Source organism: Salvelinus alpinus, chromosome 5, assembly GCF_045679555.1.
Source record: "Salvelinus alpinus chromosome 5, SLU_Salpinus.1, whole genome shotgun sequence".
Lineage (NCBI taxonomy): Eukaryota > Metazoa > Chordata > Actinopteri > Salmoniformes > Salmonidae > Salvelinus > Salvelinus alpinus.
This window is the reverse complement of record NC_092090.1, coordinates 12232313-12255451: the sequence shown is the minus strand read 5'-3', so window position 1 is coordinate 12255451 and position 23139 is coordinate 12232313. Positions and strand designations below refer to the sequence as shown.

At 41.8% G+C, this 23139-nt stretch overlaps 2 protein-coding genes across 4 annotated transcripts in view; one reads left to right on the top strand and one right to left on the bottom strand.

Moving 5' to 3' along the window:
- The first annotated feature begins 8282 nt into the window (after window positions 1-8282).
- Window positions 8283-9484, top strand: cdkn1ca (cyclin dependent kinase inhibitor 1Ca). The gene is made up of 2 exons (XM_071400639.1): window positions 8283-8928; window positions 9073-9484. The coding sequence occupies exons 1-2, from the start codon at window positions 8385-8387 to the stop codon at window positions 9186-9188; spliced, it is 660 nt and encodes a 219-aa protein (XP_071256740.1). The 5' UTR covers window positions 8283-8384; the 3' UTR covers window positions 9189-9484.
- A 3017-nt stretch (window positions 9485-12501) lies between these two features.
- The window catches only part of kcnq1.1 (potassium voltage-gated channel, KQT-like subfamily, member 1.1), a 41804-nt gene continuing 31166 nt past the window's right edge, over window positions 12502-23139 (bottom strand). For 2 of the 3 annotated variants that reach the window (XM_071400635.1, XM_071400636.1), the window contains 5 exons: window positions 19453-19528; window positions 16759-16853; window positions 16075-16121; window positions 15187-15248; window positions 12502-14539 (listed from right to left, as the gene is read on the bottom strand). In XM_071400635.1, coding sequence (XP_071256736.1) covers window positions 14279-14539; window positions 15187-15248; window positions 16075-16121; window positions 16759-16853; window positions 19453-19528 — 541 coding nt within the window. In that variant the 3' untranslated portion in view covers window positions 12502-14278. Of the gene's footprint in view, window positions 14540-15186; window positions 15249-16074; window positions 16122-16758; window positions 16854-19452; window positions 19529-23139 lie in introns of those variants that run through there. The other variant, XM_071400637.1, reaches the window with a different exon arrangement.

The following is a 23139-nucleotide window of genomic DNA, read 5'->3' as shown; positions in this document are numbered from 1 at the left end:
AAACCTATTTGGAATGTAAGGTAGAGTATTGACTTTTCTTTTGTTAAAACTAGTCATTTATGTTATTAAGGCCCACAGGAAATGTTGAATTAAACCTGAATTTGTCCAACAGCTATTTGAGTATCACTGTATTTAAACCCCCCAACAGGAATGAAAGCCACACACTGTAGGATGTGTTTACCATCAGAGTGGGTCCACTGACCTGAACACAGGAACAATATTCCAAGTGGCATTTCAAGACCTTTTCAAAAGTAAATATGGCACTTGATTATATTCTATGATTATAAACTACAGATAATATCCGTAGTGACACTAGACTAGAGCCACATTACACCATGAATCATATGATTACAACATGTCTACAAATAACAAAGAAGAATGCTGTAATGCATCCAAACTAAAAATATACAGTCGTGGCCAAAAGTTGAGAATGACACAAATATTAATTTTCAAAGTCTGCTGCCTCAGTTTGTATGATGGCAATTTGCATATACTCCAGAATGTTATGAAGAGTGATCAGATGTATTGCAATTAATTGCAAAGTCCCTCTTTGCCATGCAAATGAACGGAATCTCCAAAAAACATTTCCACTGCATTTCAGCCCTGCCACAAAAGGACCAGCTGACATGTCAGATGAGGACAAGGCTAGAGATCACTCTGTCATGCTGATTGAGTTTGAATAACAGACTGGAAGCTTCAAAAGGAGGGTGGTGCTTGGAATCATTGTTCTTCCTCTGTCAATCATGGTTACCTGCAAGGAAACACGTGCCATCATCATTGCTTTGCACAAAAAGGGCTTCACAGGCAATGATATTGCTGCCAGTAAGATTGCACCTAAATCAACCACTTATCGGATCATCAAGAACTTCAAGGATAGCGGTTCAATTGTTGTGAAGAAGGCTTCAGGGTGCCCAAGAAAGTCCAGCAAGCACCAGGACCGTCTCCTAAAGTTGATTCAGCTGCGGGATCGGGGCACCACCAGTACAGAGCTTGCTCAGGAATGGCAGCAGGCAGGTGTGAGTGCATCTGCACGCACAGTGAGGCAAAGACTTTGAGGATGGCCTGGTGTCAAGAAGGGCAGCAAAGAAGCCACTTTTCTCCAGGAAAAACATCAGGGACAGACTGATATTCTGCCAAGGGTACAGGGATTGGACTGCTGAGGACTGGGGTAAAGTCAATTTCTCTGATGAATCCCCTTTCCGATTATTTGGGGCATCTGGAAAAAAGCTTGTCCGGAGAAGACAAGGTAAGCGCTACAATCAGTCCTGTGTCATGCCAACAGTAAAGCATCCTGAGACCATGTGTGTGGTTGCTTCTCAGCCAAGGGATGGGGCTCACTCACAATTTTGACTAAGAACACAGCCATGAATAAAGAATGGTACCAACTTCTCCCAACCATCCAGGAACAGTTTGGTGACGAAGAATGCATTTTCCAGCATGATGGAGCACCTTGCCATAATGCAAAAGTGATAACTAAGTGGCTCGGGGAACAAAACATCGATATTTTGTGTCCATGGCCAGGAAACTCCCCAGACCTTAATCCCATTGAACTTGTGGTCAATCCTCAAGAGGTGGGTGGACAAGCAAAACCACACAAATTCTAACAAACTCCAAGCATTGATTATGCAAGAATGGGGTGCCATCAGTCAGGATGTGGCCCAGAAGTTAATAGACAGCATGCCAGGGCGGATTGCAGAGATCTTGAAAAAGAAGGGTCAACACTGCAAATATTGACTCTTTGCATCAACTTCATGTAATTGTCAATAAAAGCCTTTGACACTTATGAAATGCTTGTAATTATACTTCAGTATTCCATAGTAACATCTGACAAAAATATCTAAAGACACTGAAGCAGCAAACTTTGTGGAATTAATATTTGTGTCATTCTCAAAACCTATGGCCACGACTGTACAATTTGCCATCTCTGTAACAGGTTGTGAAATAATATTTCCAAGAACAAAATAAATGTCAGGAAGTGATTCTTAAAAGCTGAGCACTTTATCACAGACATACATATAGAATAGTGCCTGCACACTCAAATGAAAAATAAATAAATGACCACAAATCAACAGACATGCTGGAGAGTTTGGTCAACCTGTTCAACAGTGCCTCGTAAGATGTGATCCACTTAGTCACTAACATAGTTACTTACCAGAGGCGTGTCTTGTCGATCTGGCCTTCCTCTGACCAATCACAGTCTCCAATGAGCTCCATTATCTTTGCATCATTATCTGCACCACCAGTGCACCTGTACAGGAGTCGCATCAGAACAATGTGGTACACATGGCTACACTAGAGGGGATTATTCAATGGGCTAGAATACAACTACTGATAACTGATATAATGCAGCAACTGATATGATACAACTGATATGATACAACAACTGATATGATACAACAACTGATATGATACAACAACTGATAACTGATATGATACAACTGATATAATGCAGCAATTGATATGGCCCAGATCCCCATCATTTGCTTGAAGAGAAGGCGGAGAAGAAGGGGACGGAGGGCAGGCTACCTTCTGAGAATTTGTAGGCGATCGAATAAACCCCCACTGCCTTCCGTTCTGCTAGCAAACGTGCAATCTTTGAAAAATAAAATCGATGACCTATGAGGAAGATTAAACTACCAATGGGACATTAAAACTGTAATATCTTATGCTTCACGGAGTCGTGGATGAATGATGACATTATCAACATACAGCGTATAACCAGCCAGCTGTATCAGCAGGATAGAACAGCGGCCTCTGGTAAGACAAGGGGTGGTGGACTATGTATTTTTGTAAATAACAGCTGGTGCACGATATCTAAGGAAGTCTCGAGGTTATGCTTGCCTGAGGTAGAGTACCTCATAAGGTGTAGACCACACTATCTACCTAGAGTTTTCATCTATATTTGTCGTAGCTGTCTACATACCACAACAGACCGAGACTGGCACTAAGACCGCACTCAATGAGCTGTATTCCACCATAAGCAAACAGGAAACTGCTCACCCAGAGGCGGCGCTCCTAGTGGCCGGGGACTTTAATGCAAGGAAACTTAAATCTGTCTTATCAAATTTCTGTCAGCATGTTAAATGTGCAACCAGAGGGTAAAAAACTCTGGACCACTTTTAGTCCACACATAGAGACGCATACAAAGCTCTCCCTCCATTTGGCAAATCTGACCATAATTATATCCTTCTGATTCCTGCTTACAAGCAAAAATTAAAGCAGGAAGCACCAGTGACTTGATAAATAACATAAAAAAGTGGTCAGACGATGCAGATGCTAAGCTACGGGAGTGTTTTGCTAGAGCAGAATCAGCCATTGGCTTCATCAATAAGTGCATCAATGACGTCGTTCCCACAGTGACTGTACATACATACCCCAACCAGAAGCCATGGATTACAGGCAACATTCGCACTGAGCTAAAGTCTAGAGCTGCCACTTCCAAGGAGCGGGAGTCTAAGAAATCACGCTATGCCCTCCTAACCATCAAACAGTCAAAGCATCAATATAGGAACTAAGATCGAATCATACTACACCGGCTCTGACGCTTGTCGGATGTGGCAGGGCTTACAGACCATTACAGACTACAAAGAAAGCACATCCGAGAGCTGCCCAGTGACACGAGTCCACCAGACGAGCTAAACTACTTCTATGCTCGCTTCTAGGAAAATAACACTGAAGCATGCATGAGAGCACCAGCTGTTCCGGAAGACTGTGATCACGCTCTCCGCAGTCGATGTAAGTAAGAACTTTAAACAGGTCAACATTCACAAGGCTGCAGGGCCAGACGGATTACCAGGACATGTACTGCGAGCATCCGCTGACCAACTGGAAAGTGTCTTCACTGACATTTTCAACGTCTCCTTGTCCGAGTCTGTAATACCAACATGTTTTAATTACACCACCACAGTCCCTGTGCCCAAGAACACTAAGGCAACATGCCTAAATGACTACCGACCCTTAGCACTCACGTCTGTTTGAGAGCTTCTGGTTCTTTGGTGTCCACATAAACAAAAATCTAACATGGTCCAAGCACACCAAGACAGTCGTGAAGAGGGCACAAAAAAACCTATTCCCCCTCAGGAGACTGAAAAGATTTGGCATGGGTCCTCAGATCCTCAAAAGGTTCTACAGCTGCACCATTGAGAGCATCCTGACTGGTTGCATCACTGCCTGGTATGGCAACTACTCGGTCTCCGACCGCAAGGCACTACGGAGGGTAGTGCGTGCGGCCGAGTACATCACTGGGGCAAAGCTTCCTGCCGTCCAGGACCTCTATCAGGCGGTGTCAGAGGAAGGCCCTAAAAATGGTCAAAGACTCCAGCCACCCTAGTCATAGACTGTTCTCTCTGCCACTGCACGGCAAGCGGTACCGGAGAGCCAAGTTTAGGTCCAAGAGGCTTCTAAATAGCTTCTACCCCCAAGCCATAAGACTCCTGAACGTCTAATCAAATGGCTACCTAGACTATCTGCATTGCCCCCCCCTTCCCCTCTTTCACACTGCTGCTCCACTCTGTTATTATCTATGCATAGTCACTTTAATAACTCTACCTACATGTACATATTACGTCAATTACCTCGACTAAACGGTGCCCCCGCACATTGACTCTGTACCGGTACCCCCCTGTAAATAGTCTCCACATTGACTATGTACCGGTACCCCCCTGTATATAGTCTCCACATTCACTCTGTACCGGTACCCCCCTGTATATAGTCTCTACATTGACTCTGTACCAGTACCCCCCTGTATATAGTCTCCACATTGACTCTGTACCGGTACCCCCCTGTAAATAGTCTCCACATTGACTATATATACAGGGGGGTACCGGTACAGTCTCCACATCAAATCAAATTTTATTTGTCACATCCACATGGTTAGCAGATGTTAATACGAGTGTAGCGAAATGCTTGTGCTTCTAGTTCCGACAATGCAGTAATAACCAACGAGTAATCTAACCTATCAATGACTAACCTAACAAAGACTATATACAGGGGGGTACAGTACAGAGTCAATGTGGAGACTATATACAGGGGGGTACCAGTACAGAGTCAATGTGGAGACTGTATACAGGGGGGTACCGGTCTAGCTATTGTTATTTTACTGCTGCTCTTTTACTTTTTTACTTTAATTTCTTATTCATTTTTTTTTAGTAAGTAAGCATTTCACTAAGGTCTACTACACCTGTTGTATTCAGTGCATGTGACTAATACAAATTTTAAAAATATAATACAACTGAACTGATATGATACAATAACTGATATGACAACTGATATGATACAATAACTGACAACTGAGAGAATGTGACAACTGAACTGATATGATACAACAACTGAACTGATCTGATACAACAACTGAACAGATCTGATACAACAACTGAACTGATATGATACAACTGAATTGATATGATACAACTGAACTGATATGATACAATTGATATGATACAATTGATATGATACAACAACTGAACTGATATGATACAACAACTGAACTGATATGATACAACAACTGAACTGATATGATACAGCAACTGAACTGATATGATACAGCAACTGAACTGATATGATACAGCAACTGAACTGATATGATACAGCAACTGAACTGATATGATACAACAACTGAACTGATATGATACAACAACTGAACTGATATGATACAACAACTGAACTGATATGATACAACAACTGAACTGATCTGATACAACAACTGAACTGATCTGATACAACAACTGAACTGATATGATACAACTGAATTGATATGATACAACTGAACTGATATGATACAATTGATATGATACAATTGATATGATACAACAACTGAACTGATATGATACAGCAACTGAACTGATATGATACAGCAACTGAACTGATATGATACAGCAACTGAACTGATATGATACAGCAACTGAACTGATATGATACAACAACTGAACTGATATGATACAACCAGCGGATAACTGATGAAATAGAATAAAGGATAATGGAAATGATACAACAGATATAATACAATAACATAACTGATATTTAATTTTTTATTTAATTTAACTAGGCAAGTCAGTTAAGAACAAATTCTTAATTACAATGACGGCCTACCAAAAGGCAAAAGACCTCCTGCGGGGACGGAAGACAACTTAGACAACAACACAGCATGGTAGCAGCACAACATGGTACAAACATTATTGGGCACAGACAACAGCACAAAGGGCAAGAAGGTAGAGACAACAATACAACAACATAATACAATAATACGATACAATACAATAACGGATATGATACAATAACTGATAACTGATATATAACTGATATGATACAATACCTGATAACGGATATGATACAACTGATAACTGATATATAACTGATACAACAACTGATGTCACTTAAAGCTGAGGAGATTCCCTGGTCCACATGGGAATCCTATCTGTTCTTCACAATGTCTTCTGTTCTTCTATGTTATTGTAAAATTGCCTGCACCTGAATAAGCCCCTTTGCCTCCCAAATAGGACCGACATTAGGTTAGGTTGTGGATGCTATAATACTTGCCACTGGGGGTCAGTATATAACCATAAAGTTACAAATAAACAGCTCAAGGGTGGTCTAATGTGATCTTAGGTTGGTTTTAATGAAACATGGTCGATGGGTCTTCTATCTTTAGCTGAGGCTAAACCCATAAGTATATGATGAACATTTTATTTATAATGAAAATTAATAAACCACACAAAAGGCAGGCCAGGCCACCACTCAACTTGCTTGTAAATTGTATACAGGTAGACCAGAGAAGCCAAATCCTTTTTGATTGGCAGATGAGTGGCAACCCTGATTAGAAGCACCTGCTGCTCATCAGTTGCTCACCTGTGTTCCCTATAAATGCTGTTTTGAATGGAAAAGGTTTCTACCTACACACTGAAGAAGGCTGCAAAGCAAAAAACGTCTGTCTTTACCAGGCCTGGACAACTCCAGTCCTTGGGGCCTGATTGGTGTCACACTTTTTCCCCAGTCCCTGCTAACACACCAGACTCCAATAATCAACTAATCTTGATCTTCAGTTAAAAATGTTTAAATCAGGTGTGTTTCTAGGGATGGGCGGAAAGTGACACCAATCAGGCCGCTGAGGACTAGAATTACCCAGGCCTGGTCTACGCTATCCATGACGAAGTGAAAATAATAACACATTCATTTATGCGACATCTTTTTGAGTTCGGACCCATCACACATTTTTGCTTATCTTATTTTACGCACAAACCAAACTTCTGGGAGAGCTTGAAGGTCCCCTTTTGATAGGCCACGACACCATACAATTTTCAGCTTGAACCCATCCAAGTTTTCAATTCATATTTCTTTCTCCAAATTGTCCTTCAGCTTGGATAGACTGAAACGCCTAAAGTAATAAACAGAGTGTAATAAATACTGGTAATAACCAGTATATTGATAAGCATATCCTCGTCTATATCATTTGAACATGATTCAAATAACCTCCTATAATGTTCTGAAACCTATTGGTTGTCTACCTGTTCCACTGAGGATATGACACATTTTCGAAGCAAAGTTGTCTTTTGTTAAAAGGTAAAGGCCATCACGGGTTAAAACATTTTAAAATAGCCGCATTTATTAAAGTTTGGAATCAATCCGTATCGCGGAAATATCACAGAAGATCTGCATGGAAATGTAAAGGCAATTTCCGATTGAGCCGATATAGACAGCGTTTACAGTTAATGCCGTCTCCGCTCATTCCTTTCACATTTCAATCCAGCTATGAGACTACTCAGACAAAGCAGGTCAGCCGCCATAAGCGGTTCCCGAGTGGCGCAGCGGTCTAAGGCACTGCATCTCAGTCCCTGGTTCGAATCCAGGCTGCATCACATCCGGCCGGCCCATAGGGCTGCGCACAATTGGCCCAGCGTCGTATGGGTTTGGTCGGGGTAGGCCTTCATTGTAAATAAGAATTTGTTCTTAACTGACTTGCCTGGTTAAATAAAAATAACTCAAATAAAAAAATGCAGGGTTTATCGTGACTTAAGTCTCTGCTGATTGGCTTTAAATTAAAATCCAGCTATTACGCGGAACTTCCACGATTTCGACGTGGAGGCTACAATCCCTCCTGCAGTGCAGAAGGTTAAATCATCAAACCCCTCGCAAGGGGGCAAAAAGTCAACCTCAATTGGCGCCATTCCAAATACCCCCCAGCAAGCAGAGTAGGAAGAAAGGGGCGTGAATAAACCAAGGGTCAACCAATAAGCAAGACCGGCCATTATATAGGCGGCATCCTCCGGTCTTTAAATAGCCTACCTAAATCCACATAATATCAGTAGTCGCAGTTACATTGTAGTTAGGTGAAACAGCCCAGTGTGAATCCATTTTGTATTTCTTCAAGACTGGACATATTGCTGGACGTCATGACAAACTTTCAGACACCAACTGGTTTGGAGAGCGCGGTGGCAGAGAGAGCGACTCTTCCCCATCGCCATACAAGCGTTTGTCGGAATTTATTTGGACCCATCGACCATGACGCGCTGAGCCGCGAGTTGAAGGCGAAGCTGAAGGAAATATCTGAACGAGACCAGCGTCGATGGAATTTCCACTTCGAGACAGACACACCAATTCCCGGGAGTTACGAATGGGAAGAGATGTCAGCGGACTCAACACCTGCCTTCTACCAGGAGTCGACGAAAGTCGGAGGCATGAGGGTTCAGGTTGTGACATCAAACACAGACTACACCGCAGACGTTGTCACTGATAATGTGCGTGGTTGTTGTCTCAACCAAACCCCTCTATCAGACTGTGAACAGACTGCACTTTGTTCCAACGAAGTTAACCAAGAGAATTGGTCCAATTCCCCCAATACGAGGAAATGTAACTCTACCCCAACACGATGTATTCGGCGTAAGAGGTCGAGGACAACATCTTATGAACGTGCAGTCAACGTTACTCAAATTACAGGTAGGTCTTTTTCTTGGTAACGCTATATAACTCCTTAATAAGCAACTCGTTTTAATGGCTTGCCGACTACATAACGTTGATGTTCTCGTATGATTGACTCTAATATGAATGAAAGACTAACTGTTCTACATTTCTTCCCCGCAGATTTTTTCCCAAAGAGGAGGAGGAGATCAACGTCAGAGATGAAGAGCACCCAGCCCAGTTCTTCCCTCTCAATTCCCCTTGAACAAACGCCACGCAAAACTCAAATAATTCGATAAACAACGTGGACAAATCATACCATTGCCTATGTGGAAAATTAGGCGATCTGCCTTTTTTTGTTATTATTATTGTCTGTCTTGGACAAAAAAAAGATGGAGTAACCATCCAAAATATGTTGGCCTATGTTTATGCCAAAGTAACAATGTCTTGTTTTGTCTATATTTAAAATATTGTTTAATTTATTTAATTTAAGTTTCAACTGTATTTAATGTGTTTAATTCAACTAAGGTTTCTGAGATATTATTTGTCTGTTGAATTGTATCCGTGAAAAATACTATTAAAACGATTTAGTTTACATTTTGCTGACGTTCTGCTCATTTTAATATTGAATTAGTGAGACCTCAACACGACTATCAGTGTGCTAACGAGGTGAACAGGGACACCACCTGCCCACGCACACCCCTCACACACTACAGAAACAATAAGAACACCACTCGTTCCATCTGACAGCACTTGAAGAGTGCCTCAGCAAATTGTAGCAGCAGTAGGCCTATAGACTAGCCCTACACTGAATGAATATGTTATGTCCATGGGCATTGTTCAAGAAGAAAAAAATCACTCTGCATTGTGCCTTTTTGGTAGATATACCAATCACGAACTTTCACTTGCTGTGCGTAATGCCGCATGGACGCATGACGTGCGCACATAGAACACGCTGACACACTATAGCCGAATTACCATCGCAGATGCTATTACCCTCACTGTCGATATGCAAATCAACTAATCCATTCTACAGCATGGACGCATTTCCGAAATGAGACCAATGTGGGGGTTTTCCGACTGACTGCCTTAACAGGGTATTGGGGAAGATCTATCTGATTTGTGCCTTAACACCTAAGACATCTGTTTAGTAATAAACCAAACAATGTAACACGTAATCAAGACTTACACAAATGATTGCCGTTTCTTTTCAAATTCTGTATTAACTCCAAGTGCTTTCGCTTTTCAATAATATCAGGCTATGAAGATGGCCAACCGTTAATGGCAGGTGCACACTATTTGACTTATCTTTTATAAAGCAAATACGTCTGGTGTACATAAAAAATAAGAAAAAAATATTTTAAAAAGTTTAGAGGTGCAATACGCTTTAAAAAAAACAAATCTTAACCTACGTCTGACGATAGAGATTATTTAATGTGTCAACTTTGAAATTGTTGACCTAACGGTCCCTATAAAATAGACATGAATACATAAACCACAATGAAATGTATCAGATTTGGTCTGGTTCTAGCGGGAGAATAAATTATAAACAAATAGTTGTTTTATAGTGAGAATAAGGAGTAAGCGTGACTATATGGTAATGTGAAGGCGATAGCAATCGTGCAACAACAGGGTGTAATAGATCCATGAGCGATGCGCGCATATAAATTACACAGTGGGAGGATGGGAGATTTGCAGTACAATTTAAGGTTCGCACGTCTCAAGGATTGACCATACAGCAGGGAAAGAACAATACCCTAAAGAATTGAAGTGGCCATCTGGCATCGGGGCTTGCGACATGGAAGAAGGGACATGTGGAGAAAGAGCGTGCCATTTCTTTCACCTGCAAATGCGGATCGGTGGCAAAATGAACGCTCCCAGACCCCCCACGTTCTTACTGACAAAGTTGCATTCTTCTTTTCCAGTTAAATGCGTTGTATTATCCTTACTTCTCGTGCCGAAACCCATTCGAATGGTTATTTTTAGTTCCAAACTCTATTATCCCTTCGTTCTATCTGTAGGCCGAACCAATTAAGACCTATAGGCTACACAGAAAAAACAGTCATTAGTCAAACATGGCACTATCTTTATAAATTATATATTTATCTTTATACAATATTTAATATTTAATATTTATACACTATCTTTACTTCAGATAAGTCTTTAGACATTAATGAAGAAACAAATAAACTAGTCTAGTACACTGTAGTGGTATATTATATGGTTGTTGACTATAATCACTTTTTCACAGCATTTTCATAGTTCATTTTGGTTCCATATTTCATGGAGTTGTCAATATTATAGTCTGTACCTGCAGTAGTGTTGAATGAATTCTGACCTGAGTAGTGCACTTTCCTCCAGAAAACGATGGTCTGTATTGTCGCCCCAAGGCATCCAATTTTACCATCAAAATGATTCATTAAATCTGTCCCAAGGGCTTGTCATTGCCCACCCACTGATAGAATTCCCTTCATATGATTTAACTTTTTTCCTCTCCTTTGTCCAGTGCATGATAGTGACAGTTGGTCTGCCTGTAGGGGAGACTAAGTATATAACACACCACATGTGGACCAGCAGGCTTTTATTGGCAATAGTTTGGTCTGCACTGTAACGGTTGTCATTATAATGGAATCAAAAGGATGAAAGACCATCTATGTATTAATACTGCCTCGGCCCATTTTATTAAGCTAGGATGGAATGGTTGTGAGATTTAATCAATAGACCTACTAAGAAGTCAAACATGGATGGAATTCTATCACGACCTCAGCAGAACTTCATTCAGGACCATTTTCTGTCTAGGTTCACTATAGGGCATGTTAATAGCAGAAACATCACATTCCCTCTACATGACTGACTTACTATCTAGACAAGATACTTGATGTTTCTTGACATGTAGTTGATTCAATGCCAGTTAGTTCAGTAGCATAGGGGTTTATTTGTCTCTCTAGCCAGAACATGAGGACCATTCTGAATGTTACATAGAGCAACATTGAAAACATAGTGACGATCACCAGCGTGATAAAGGACGTGTTTGTGAAGCAGCACATGAGCCGTTATTTCCCTCTTTGTTGGCCAGAATACCAAGCCCGTCTTATCACGCTGACTCACTCACACAACGACCAGGAAGACCAGTCAACCGGACCTCTACAAAGCACTAGAACCCAGCAGTGTCCCTATAGCAACACCTCTCTCCCCTCACCCACCTCCAAAAGCACCACAATGACTGCCACAAAGACCCCCACACTTACACACCACACTTAGAGAGGGGGTGCTATTGTCATGAGCACCCAGGCAGAAGGCAGGCAGGGCCCAGATGGTCATCTGGTCTTTTATCTGTGTGCCTACTACTACTGAAGGAATGGAAGGATCCCCGGAAGGCAAGCGGGATGAGGTCACCATCTGCTGCAGCTGAGGTCATCTGTCCAAAGCTCTGGTATTAGCCACGCCACTGGTCCTTCCATCCACCATCCCCCAAGGCCCAAGACATGAGAGGGGAAGGGGGATCTAGGTGCAATTAACTCTTCCCCCCCCCTTTGGTCTTCATGGAATGGAGTCTACTCCAGGGGGGGGGTACAAGGTTAATGTTGTGGTTTTTAAAGAGACAGGACAATGTTTCTTAGATGTTATAGACCTTTAAGGCACATTCCACACATACAGCTTCCAATGGGACATTGATATGACCTAACTTAGATGTAATAATCTATAACTAATTATTGATGCAAGATCCATGGTTGAACAGAATTGTTTGATAATCACCCCCCAGAAAAGTTATGGATATTTGCCACATTCATTTATTGGCAATGCAAAATCTTTATAAAACAGGATAGCTACACAATATGATTGCATTGAAAATCTACATAAAAGCCTTCACCCCGGCCCCAACACTCCAGTTTATGTTTTGACGGTACATACATGGAGAACTTTTGAAAACATATTGTGTTATTATAACTGATTACTTTTAGTATGGACATCATTCCATATTCACCATCAAAACATAGCTACCTTTATACTGAAGTGTTTGCTTTGCATATGAACATATTTCAATCAAATAGAATAGTACCGTTACTTTTTGACATTGTAACAATGCTCTTACACAGCTGGAATAATGTTATATATGCACGTTCATCTTGTTTCCTTTTGATTGAGGGGAAAGAGTTTGAATATGGCGCTTGCTCACATTTCCAAGAAAAGTTCCCTCTGGAACATTGACAATTGCAGTAAATGAGAATTCAGAAACATAATCATATCCAGGATCTATGAAAAAGATGTCCTGTCTGTGTATCTAGCTGGCTTGTCCTGTAGGCTAAGGCACTGTTCTGTTCTAGGGAAGGGAGTACTGACGCTCCCTCGCTCTACAACCAAGGTGCATGAATTGAGGAGCAAACTGAATTAGAGAGGAGATATAGCAATTCTTGGGAGGACATTGGAATTAAATAAAAAATAATCTTTGTTTAAAGTAGAAGGCCAAAAGCTGAAACGTGTTGGTTCCACTTTTAACAATAAAAACAATATTTTTATTTAATTAGATTGTCCTCCAAGAGTTGCTAAATCTCCTGTCTATACGGTTCTTTTCTAGGTCAGGGTTTCCCAAACTCGGTCCTGGGGCCCCCACTGAGTGCACATTTAGTTTTTTGCCCTAGCACTACACAGCTGGTTCATTATCATGAAGAACACTGATCTCAGAATAAGACAAAGAGAGAAAGCGCCAAAGTGGTTTTGGTGTTTCTTGGCTTCAGGAGCTCTTGTCCTGGCTGAGGCTGGGGTTGAGGGTGGATGGATGGTCGATTCAGGAGCTCTTGTCCTGGCTGAGGCTGGGGTTGAGGGGTGGATGGAGGGTCGATTCAGGAGCTCTTGTCCTGGCCGAGGCTGGGGTTGAGGGTGGATGGATGGCCGATTCAGGAGCTCTTGTCCTGGCTGAGGCTGGGGTTGAGGGGTGGATGGAGGGTCGATTCAGGAGCTCTTGTCCTGGCCGAGGCTGGGGTTGAGGGTGGATGGATGGTCGATTCCGGAGGTCTTGTCCTGGCTGAGGCTGGGGTTGAGGGTGGATGGATGGCCGATTCCGGAGGTCTTGTCCTGGCTGAGGCTGGGGTTGAGGGTGGATGGATGGTCGATTCAGGAGCTCTTGTCCTGGCTGAGGCTGGGGTTGAGGGGTGGATGGAGGGAGGGTCGATTCAGGAGCTCTTGTCCTGGCCGAGGCTGGGGTTGAGGGGTGGATGGAGGGTTGATTCAGGAGCTCTTGTCCTGGCCGAGGCTGGGGTTGAGGGTGGATGGATGGCCGATTCAGGAGGTCTTGTCCTGGCCGAGGCTGGGGTTGAGGAGTGGATGGAGGGTCGATTCAGGAGCTCTTGTCCTGGCCGAGGCTGGGGTTGAGGGTGGATGGATGGTCGATTCAGGAGCTCTTGTCCTGGCTGAGGCTGGGGTTGAGGGGTGGATGGAGGGTCGCGGTGGAGAGCTGCTCGTAGCTGGGTAGGCTATCCTGGCTGGGGACACCTGCCCCACCCTGTGACCTCCTCCTACCTTGCCCCTGTGCTCCCCCCATGTCCCCCTGCCCCTGTGCTCCCCCCATGTCCCCCTGCCACTGGCTTGTCCCAGACAACAGCTGGGTAAGGGACTCTGCGATTTGGTTGAGCGTCTGGTCCATGCGTTGTATCTGTAAGTAGATGGACAAACAGAAAAGTCAATGCTGTACAGATCAATATAATATAATTAATAGATACTCTTTCTATTTTATTGTCTGTTTTTGCAGAAAATGGAAATGTGTATTCTAATGTTCTCGTTATCTGCTTTTTTTCAGGCAAATCACCAAATCCTTTTCATCTTGGGAAAACAAACCAAGACATTATCATCCCTCATTAAATGATCAAAAGAGTTTTAATGAAAGCCAAAACAAATAGAAAACTTGAAAGGTTTTGTAAATTAAAATCCACCCTGGTTGTCAACTCCTATTTAGGGATATCATTAGAGGACTGATTATGTCGGTGAATTCCCTCCTATCAGACCTCTGTGCTGGAGGAAAAACTGTCCTCTGCAAAGCATCAGTCTGAACACAGTTGAACCAAATTGATGGCTTTTCTATAGTCAAACTGACTTGGCACAAACCGATTTTGGTCAAACCAATTTGGGAAAAAATGGCTGCTGTGTGTCACTGAGTTGGGTGCTTAACATTGGCTGTGGGTAAGGTGGCACAAAATGGAGGGCTTTGAAATCTGGTTAAATGCACAATAGAAATGACACCTGTAGATGAGTAGCCGTACTCTGTTCAGAGAGCAGAGGGTGTAACATGGCGTAACGTCCTACCTTGTCCTCCATCCTGTTGAGTCTGGAGCCGATGGTGTTGGTGCCTTTGTCTTTGGCTTTGTCTTTGGCCCCAGGAGCATCATGGTCCAAGTCATAGAACAGCGAAACAAGACGACGTAACAAGAAACAAGAAGAGACGTAAGATTCTGTAAATTACAGTAGAGATATAGTACACTGTGTCCAGCCCCTCTAAGATTCTGTAAATTACAGTAGAGATATAGTACACTGTGTCCAGCCCCTCTAAGATGCTGTAAATTACAGTAGAGATATAGTACACTGTGTCCAGCCCCTCTGAGATGCTGTAAATTACAGTAGAGATATAGTACACTGTATCCAGCCCCTCTAAGATGCTGTAAATTACAGTAGAGATATAGTACACTGTGTCCAGCCCCTCTAAGATGCTGTAAATTACAGTAGAGATATAGTACACTGTGTCCAGCCCCTCTAAGATGCTGTAAATTACAGTAGAGATATAGTACACTGTGTCCAGCCCCTCTAAGATGCTGTAAATTACAGTAGAGATATAGTACACTGTGTCCAGCCCCTCTAAGATGCTGTAAATTACAGTAGAGATATAGTACACTGTGTCCAGCCCCTCTAAGATGCTGTAAATTACAGTAGAGATATAGTACAATGTGTCCAGTCCCTCTAAGAGGCTGTAAATTACAGTAGATATATAGTACACTGTGTCCAGCCCTTCTAAGATGCTGTAAATTACAGTAGATATATAGTACACAGTGTCCAGCCCCTCTAAGAGGCTGTAAATTACAATAGAGATATAGTACACTGTGTCCAGCCCCTCTAAGATGCTGTAAATTACAGTAGATATATAGTACACAGTGTCCAGCCCCTCTAAGATGCTGTAAATTACAGTAGAGAACTGTTTACCTGAGCTAGTCTGGAACAGGGTCAGCTTCCCTAGAGACTGGTCCAGTCTAGAGGAGAATTAAACACATTGAATGCAGTGCATTGGGTTATATACAGGTGCAGTCATGGCACAGCATGCCGCACTCACCTGGGTCAAAATCTGAGAGAGAAAGTCAGACACAAAATGTCATTTCCGTGGTGATAAGGAGGATATTTATTATTTCAATTTAATGCAGTAAAAAAAAAAATCTTGGTGGATTTTGACCCAGACGAGTGTGACAAAAAAAAAAGACTGCATCCCCACTGGGCAAAAACTGGTTGAAACAACGTTGTTCCCACATCATTTAAAACCCTCAAAAACCTATGCGATGACGTTGTATCAACGTAGAAAACGAATTGGTTTTGCCAAACGTCACCAACGTGAGGGCATTCATCTTTTTTTCAACCCAACTTCTAACCTAAATCTAATGACATGGAGATTGTTTATGTTGATTTGACGTTGTATTCACGTTAGTTGACAACTCAACTAAATGTACATCAAAACTAGATGTTGAACTGACGTCTACGCCCAGTGGGTCTGTAGTGTGCAAGTCATATGCACTTTTATCAGTGACTTAATTGCAATGGATGAGCTAACCCGCATAAAGACCTTGATATCAATTTCAAATGAACGGGATTTAGGAGACAGTGTGAGATGCATCCCACCTCCTCTGCAGCTCCTTGATGCGCACCATGAGATTCAGGTGTCCTTGGGAATACTGCTCGATCACGTCTCGCACGTCATAGGGCTTACGTGCTTGCTGCAGAACACACACAGTGTTAATCACCCTCAGCAGTAAAAACTCGAAAGAACTCAACAGATCAAAAAGCTGCCATCTTGTAAAATAAGTCTTTCTAACACAGTTTGTGAAAAGAAGTTTGAGTTACAGACTAGAGAATATATGAAAAGATCTCTCTCTGATGTAAGCACAGACAGTCATACCACACGCACACACAATTATTGAAAGCAGTCAAGACAATACACAGGTACACCCCCCAAAAATGACATATTGCAGCTTTAAAGCTGAGAACTATGACTTAAAACACTCATAGTTTTAACCCACTTTAATCTGAGAACTTTGACTTAAAACACTGATGGTGTTAACCCACTAAGTTGAGAACTATGACTTAAAACACTCATAGTGTTAACCCACTAAGTTGAGAACTATGACTTAAAACACTCATGGTGTTAACCCACTAAGTTGAGACCTGTGACTTAAAACACTCATGGTGTTAACCCACTTTAATCTGAGAGTTATGATTTAAAACACTCATGGTGTTAACCCACTAAGTTGAGAACTATGACTTAAAACACTCATGGTGTTAACCTACTGAGTGTTTTTTTTCCTGTCATAAACCGACATGATATACAGCAGTTGTGTAAAGTTCTTAAGTAAAAATACTTTAAGGTATTACTTAAGTCATTTTTTGGGGTATCTGTATTTTACTATTTATATTTTTGACAACTTTTACTTCACTACATTCCTAAAGAAAATATAGTACTTTTTACTCCATACATTTTGAATGCTCAGCAGGACAGGAAAAGTCCAATTCACGCACTTATCAAGAGAACATCCCTGGGCATCCCTACTGCCTCTGATCTGGCGGACTCACTAAACACAAATGCTTCGTTTGTAAATTATGTCTGAATGTTGGCGTGTACCCCTGCCTTTCCATAAATTAAAAAAACAAGAAAATGGTGTCATCTGGTTTGCTTAATATAAGGAATTTTGATTGATTTATACTTTTACTTTTGATACTTTAGTATGTTTTAGCAATTATATTTACTTTTGATACTTAAGTATATTTTAAACCAAATACGTTTAGACTTTTACACAAGTAGAATTTTACTGGGTGACTTTTACTTCACTCATTTTCTATTAAGGCATCTTTACTTTTACTCAAGTATAACAGGTACTTTTTCCACCACTGATGTACAGTATCTATCCTTCATGAGCCATTAGGTGTGTTTGACTGTAGAGTCAGTTTCTCTGTGCGTGCCGTGCAGTGTGCTAACAGGGTAGAGCAGTGCAGCAGTGGGCCTGTAGCCAGTAGAGTAGCTACCTCAGCTGAACTCAGGCCTCAACTGACGTGGACTCAGACGTTACGGTACTTCAACACAGCCTCACAGTAGATGGTGTTCCAAAGATATATACGTGTCACCAGATCAAACGCACCTACTTCACACCAAACATAAAGACATTCTACACACACACATTGGAACATCACCAGTCTATTCAACTAAAACCCTGGAAAACACACTACAGAGTATTCTAGAACCCTAAAGACAGTGTTTGAGTGATCAGGCTAAGCCCATACACACAACCATAATAACACTGCAATCCAAAACCAAGTCCAAATCCCCCCCACCACCACCCTCCCACCCCCCACACACACTACTTAGAACCCAGACACACACAGACTCAAAGGCAAACACACAACTTGAGTGATGTCCGCTGTCCTGCTTTTCAGCCTGAGGGAAGAGTCTCTTCATTGATTGACTTTGTTAGTTTTAGGCTGAGCTCCACAACACCCGCTCAGACAGCAGTGTGAAGTTGCCTGTTTGTCCTGGAGTCCCGGTGTGACTTGATCAAGGCAGCCTGTGCGGAAGGCAAACAGTCACACCGAAGTGAGGACAGGCAGACCCGTTAAGAGGACGTGAGGACAGGCAGTCCCGTTAAGAGGCGGGTAAACAGTCATCAGCGTGACATCATTGTCCCAAACACTACCTAGCGCTAGTCTGCGGCTAACAGCCTGCTGATAAAACAGGATATGCTGTGTGTTGACTGCCGAGGGCAACCAGAAAGAACCAGGATGGGGGGGGGAGGGGGGACGGGTGAATGTATGGAGTGGATTGTAATGTTGTTAGGGTAGAGAGGGAAGGAGGAAAGAGCTGAAATAGCAGTAGCCTTCAAACCTGGGTGCAAAAACATGTGCATTTGAGTATTTATTTAAATACTTTTTTCTGTGTTTTTGAGTATTTTCAAATAAACAGCCCAAAATAAGTACTTTAATTTGAGGATTTGAATGGTTATTTGTAAAAAAACGAATTGTCGACCAAAATGTATGTGAAAGTACTTTTACATTTTTCAAATGCATGGGTTAAATGCTTTCGAGTCAGTGTATTTGTTTTGTACTTTCCAATTGTAGTTACAAATACATTTCAATATTCAACTACTTGTTTTTTTTTCTTCAAATATCTGAATACTTGTTTGGAAATGTATTGAAAAGTAATTAAAAAAGCTGAAATAGTATTTGAACCCAGGTGTGGTAGCCTATACCAGAATGTAGGTAGTGGTATCTGTCAATACAGTGGATCGTTCTGCTGGTCAAAAACACTCGTACAAACAACGTACCCACCTGGAATCTCTTCTTGGCGACAAAGTAGCGCATCCGTAGGATCACGTGGATAGCTGCTCTGTGAGTCCCCTGCAGCCTGCGTGAGGGAGATGGCTGTGAGGGATTTTTATAGCAAAGTATTCACAAAGTATTCACACCCCTTTACTTTTTTCACATGTTATAGCCTGAAGTTAAAATGTATTAAATGTACAAAAAAATGGTGTCACTGGCCTACACACAATACCCCATAATGTCAAAGTGGAATTGTGTTTTTCTATTTTTGTTTACAAATTCATTAAAAATGACAAGCTGAAATGTCTAAAGTCAATAAGTATTCAGCCCCTTTGTTATGGCAAGCCTAGATTAGTTCAGGAGTAAAACAGTTTCTTAACAAGTCACATAATAAGTTGCATGGATACACTCTGTGTGCAATAATAATATATTGTTGAATGACTACCTCATCCCTATACACCACACAAACAATTATCTGTAAGGTCCCTCAGTCGAGCAGTGATTTTCAAATACAGATTCAACCACAAGGACCAGGGAGGTTATCCAATGCCTCACAAAGAAGGGCACCTATTGGTAGATGGGTAAAAATAAAAAGCAGACATTGAATATCCCTTTGAGCATGGTGGAGTTATTAATTACACTTTGGATGGTGTATCAATACACCCAGTCACTACAAAGATACAGGCGTCCTTCCTAACTCAGTTGAAAGAAAGGAAGGAAACCGCTCAGGGATTTCACCATGAGGCCCATGGTGACGTTAAAACCGCTACAGAGTTGAATGGTTGTGCTAGGAGAGAACTGAGGATGGATCAACACCATGTGTAGTTACTCAACAATACTGATCTAAATGACAGCGTGAAAAAAAAAAAAGCCTGTACAGAATAGATCTATTACAAAACATTCATCTGTATGCAACAATGCACTAAAGTAATACTTCAAAACAATGTGGCAAAGCAATTCACTTTTCGTCCTAAATACAAAGTGTTATGTTTGGGGAAAATACAATAGAACACATTACTGAGTACCCCTCTCCATATTTTCCAGCATAGTGGTGGCTGCATCATGTTATGGGTATGCTTGTAATTGTTAAGAACTGGGGAGTTTTTCAGGATAAAAAATTAACTGAATGGAGCTAAACACAGGCGAAATCCTAGAGGAAAACCAGGTTCAGTCTGCTTTCCACCAGACACTGGGAAATTAATTAACCTTTCAGCAGGACAATAACCTAAAACACAAGGCCAAGTATACACTGGAGTTGCTTACTAACTATCCAGGAATATTCTCAAGTCAAAACTAGTCAAGTAAACCATACAGTCACAAGGAAATTCATTTGTACAGTACCCTACAACGGTGGTTCTTAACTGGTTTTGCCTCGGGACCCAAATTGAACCAGGTCGTCTCAGTCGCGCCCCAATATTCGCATCGCGAAAAATAATCATCAAAATACAATCTGGAAAACTATATTTGTATTTTCAAATACTATATTGATCGTAAATGTAGCAATTATATGACAAGGGAACAACATTCCCACCTCTTTCATTGTCAATAATACCATTTTGCCCATATGAAGAATGTTAATAAACTCACTGGCTTGAGACCACAAAATCAACAAACATTAGTACTGATAATAGCTCTATATTGGAAATACTGTGATTGAAGAAAACATTTTCAGAAATTAAATTACTCATAAAAATATGTGTTATCGTGTCAACATACTTTCTCCTTGTTTTAAGTTATTTGAGTTCAGACCGGAGTATTTCTTCATACATTATTGTTATATTTTTACCTCCCATGACCCACTCAAAACCTCCCTCGACCCAAATTTTGGTTGCGACCCACCAGTTGAGAATTGCTGTCCTAGAGCATGAGGGTAATTCTGTAGCTGAAGAGTGTCAGGGTGTGTCTGCATAAATGCTGCCTAAATTGACCCCGGCCTCATTTCTCCTGAATAAACAGATTGAGCCAGATTGAGATGGGGCCTTTCCCTACAGACTACACTTCCAGCAGAGAGTTTAGGGCTGATTATCCTATGAGGCTTCATTCACAGTTCTAACAGGGTTCTAACTGCCCACTGGACACAGACAAGTTTAACGTTTAGTTTTGATTTACATTTGGTTGAGTTGTAAACTAACGTGAAATAAATGTAAAATTAACAAAAAAAATTAACCATGTCATTGGATTTAGGTAAACATTTTGGTGAAAAAGGCTAAATTCCCTTATGTTGACTTTTTGCAAAACCAATCAGTTTTCCACATTGATTGAACGTCATCACGTAAACATTTTCCGGTTGAAATGATGTGGAAACAACATTGATTCAACCACTTTTTGCCCAGTGGGTGTCAACTAAGTGGTTTTGCAACATACAGTAAATAAATATATTGATGAATATGTATGTGGCTCAGAAACATTTATGTTTCATACTGAATTTCTCTGTCATTTGCCTCTGATAAAGTGGCTCAAAAAACACGGGTGGTTCCAAACCTTTAGTGGATCTGTCTTTGAGTGTCGTTGTAAACACTAAGCCCAGAGTAGTGGATCTGTCTTTGAGTGTCGTTGTAAACACTAAGTCCAGAGTAGTGGATCTGTCTTTGAGTGTCGTTGTAAACACTAAGCCCAGAGTAGTGGATCTGTCTTTGAGTGTCGTTGTAAACACTAAGCCCAGAGTAGTGGATCTGTCTTTGAGTGTCATTGTAAACACTAAGTCCAGAGTAGTGGATCTGTCTTTGAGTGTCGTTGTAAACACTAAGCCCAGAGTAGTGGATCTGTCTTTGAGTGTCGTTGTAAACACTAAGCCCAGAGTAGTGGATCTGTCTTTGAGTGTCGTTGTAAACACTAAGTCCAGAGTAGTGCTTTAACTACGTGGTGGATGGTCCTGGTGCTTAGCATCCATTACAGGGAACATGTAGTCTGTCTGGTCTCATCACCCTGATAGAACCTGTAGTCTGTCTGGCCTCATCACCCTGATAGAACCTGTAGTCTGTCAGACCTCATCACCCTGATAGAACCTGTAGTCTGTCTGGCAGGTGTCATCACCCCGATAGAACCTGTAGTCTGTCTGGCCACATCACCCGATAGAACCTGTAGTCTGTCTGGCCGCATCACCCTGATAGAACCTGTAGTCTGTCTGGCCTCATCACCCAGATAGAACCTGTAGTCTGTCTGGCCTCATCACCCAGATAGAACCTGTAGTCTGTCTGGCCTCATCACCCAGATAGAACCTGTAGTCTGTCTGGCCTCATCACCCAGATAGAACCTGTAGTCTGTCAGGTGTCATCACCCCGATATAACCTGTAGTCGGTCAGGTCTCATCACCCTGATAGAACCTGTAGTCTGTCAGATCTCATCACCCTGATAGAACCTGTAGTCTGTCAGATCTCATCACCCTGATAGAACCTGTAGTATGTCTGGTCTCATCACCCTGATAGAACCTGTAGTCTGTCAGGCCTCATCACCCTGATAGAACCTGTAGTCTGTCAGGCCTCATCACCCTGATAGAACAGTGAGGGAGCCAGCAGTACACCACTCTGATCTGGGGAAGAGTGAGAAGGGGAACTGGGGACATCCACCATAGAGGACGAGGAATTGAAAGGAGGGGGGGGGGGGGGGGGGTTGACTGGGTAGGCAACTAATAGTCTATTTCATTATGTTACTGGGTAGGCAACTAATAGTCTATTTCATTATGTTACTGGGTAGGCA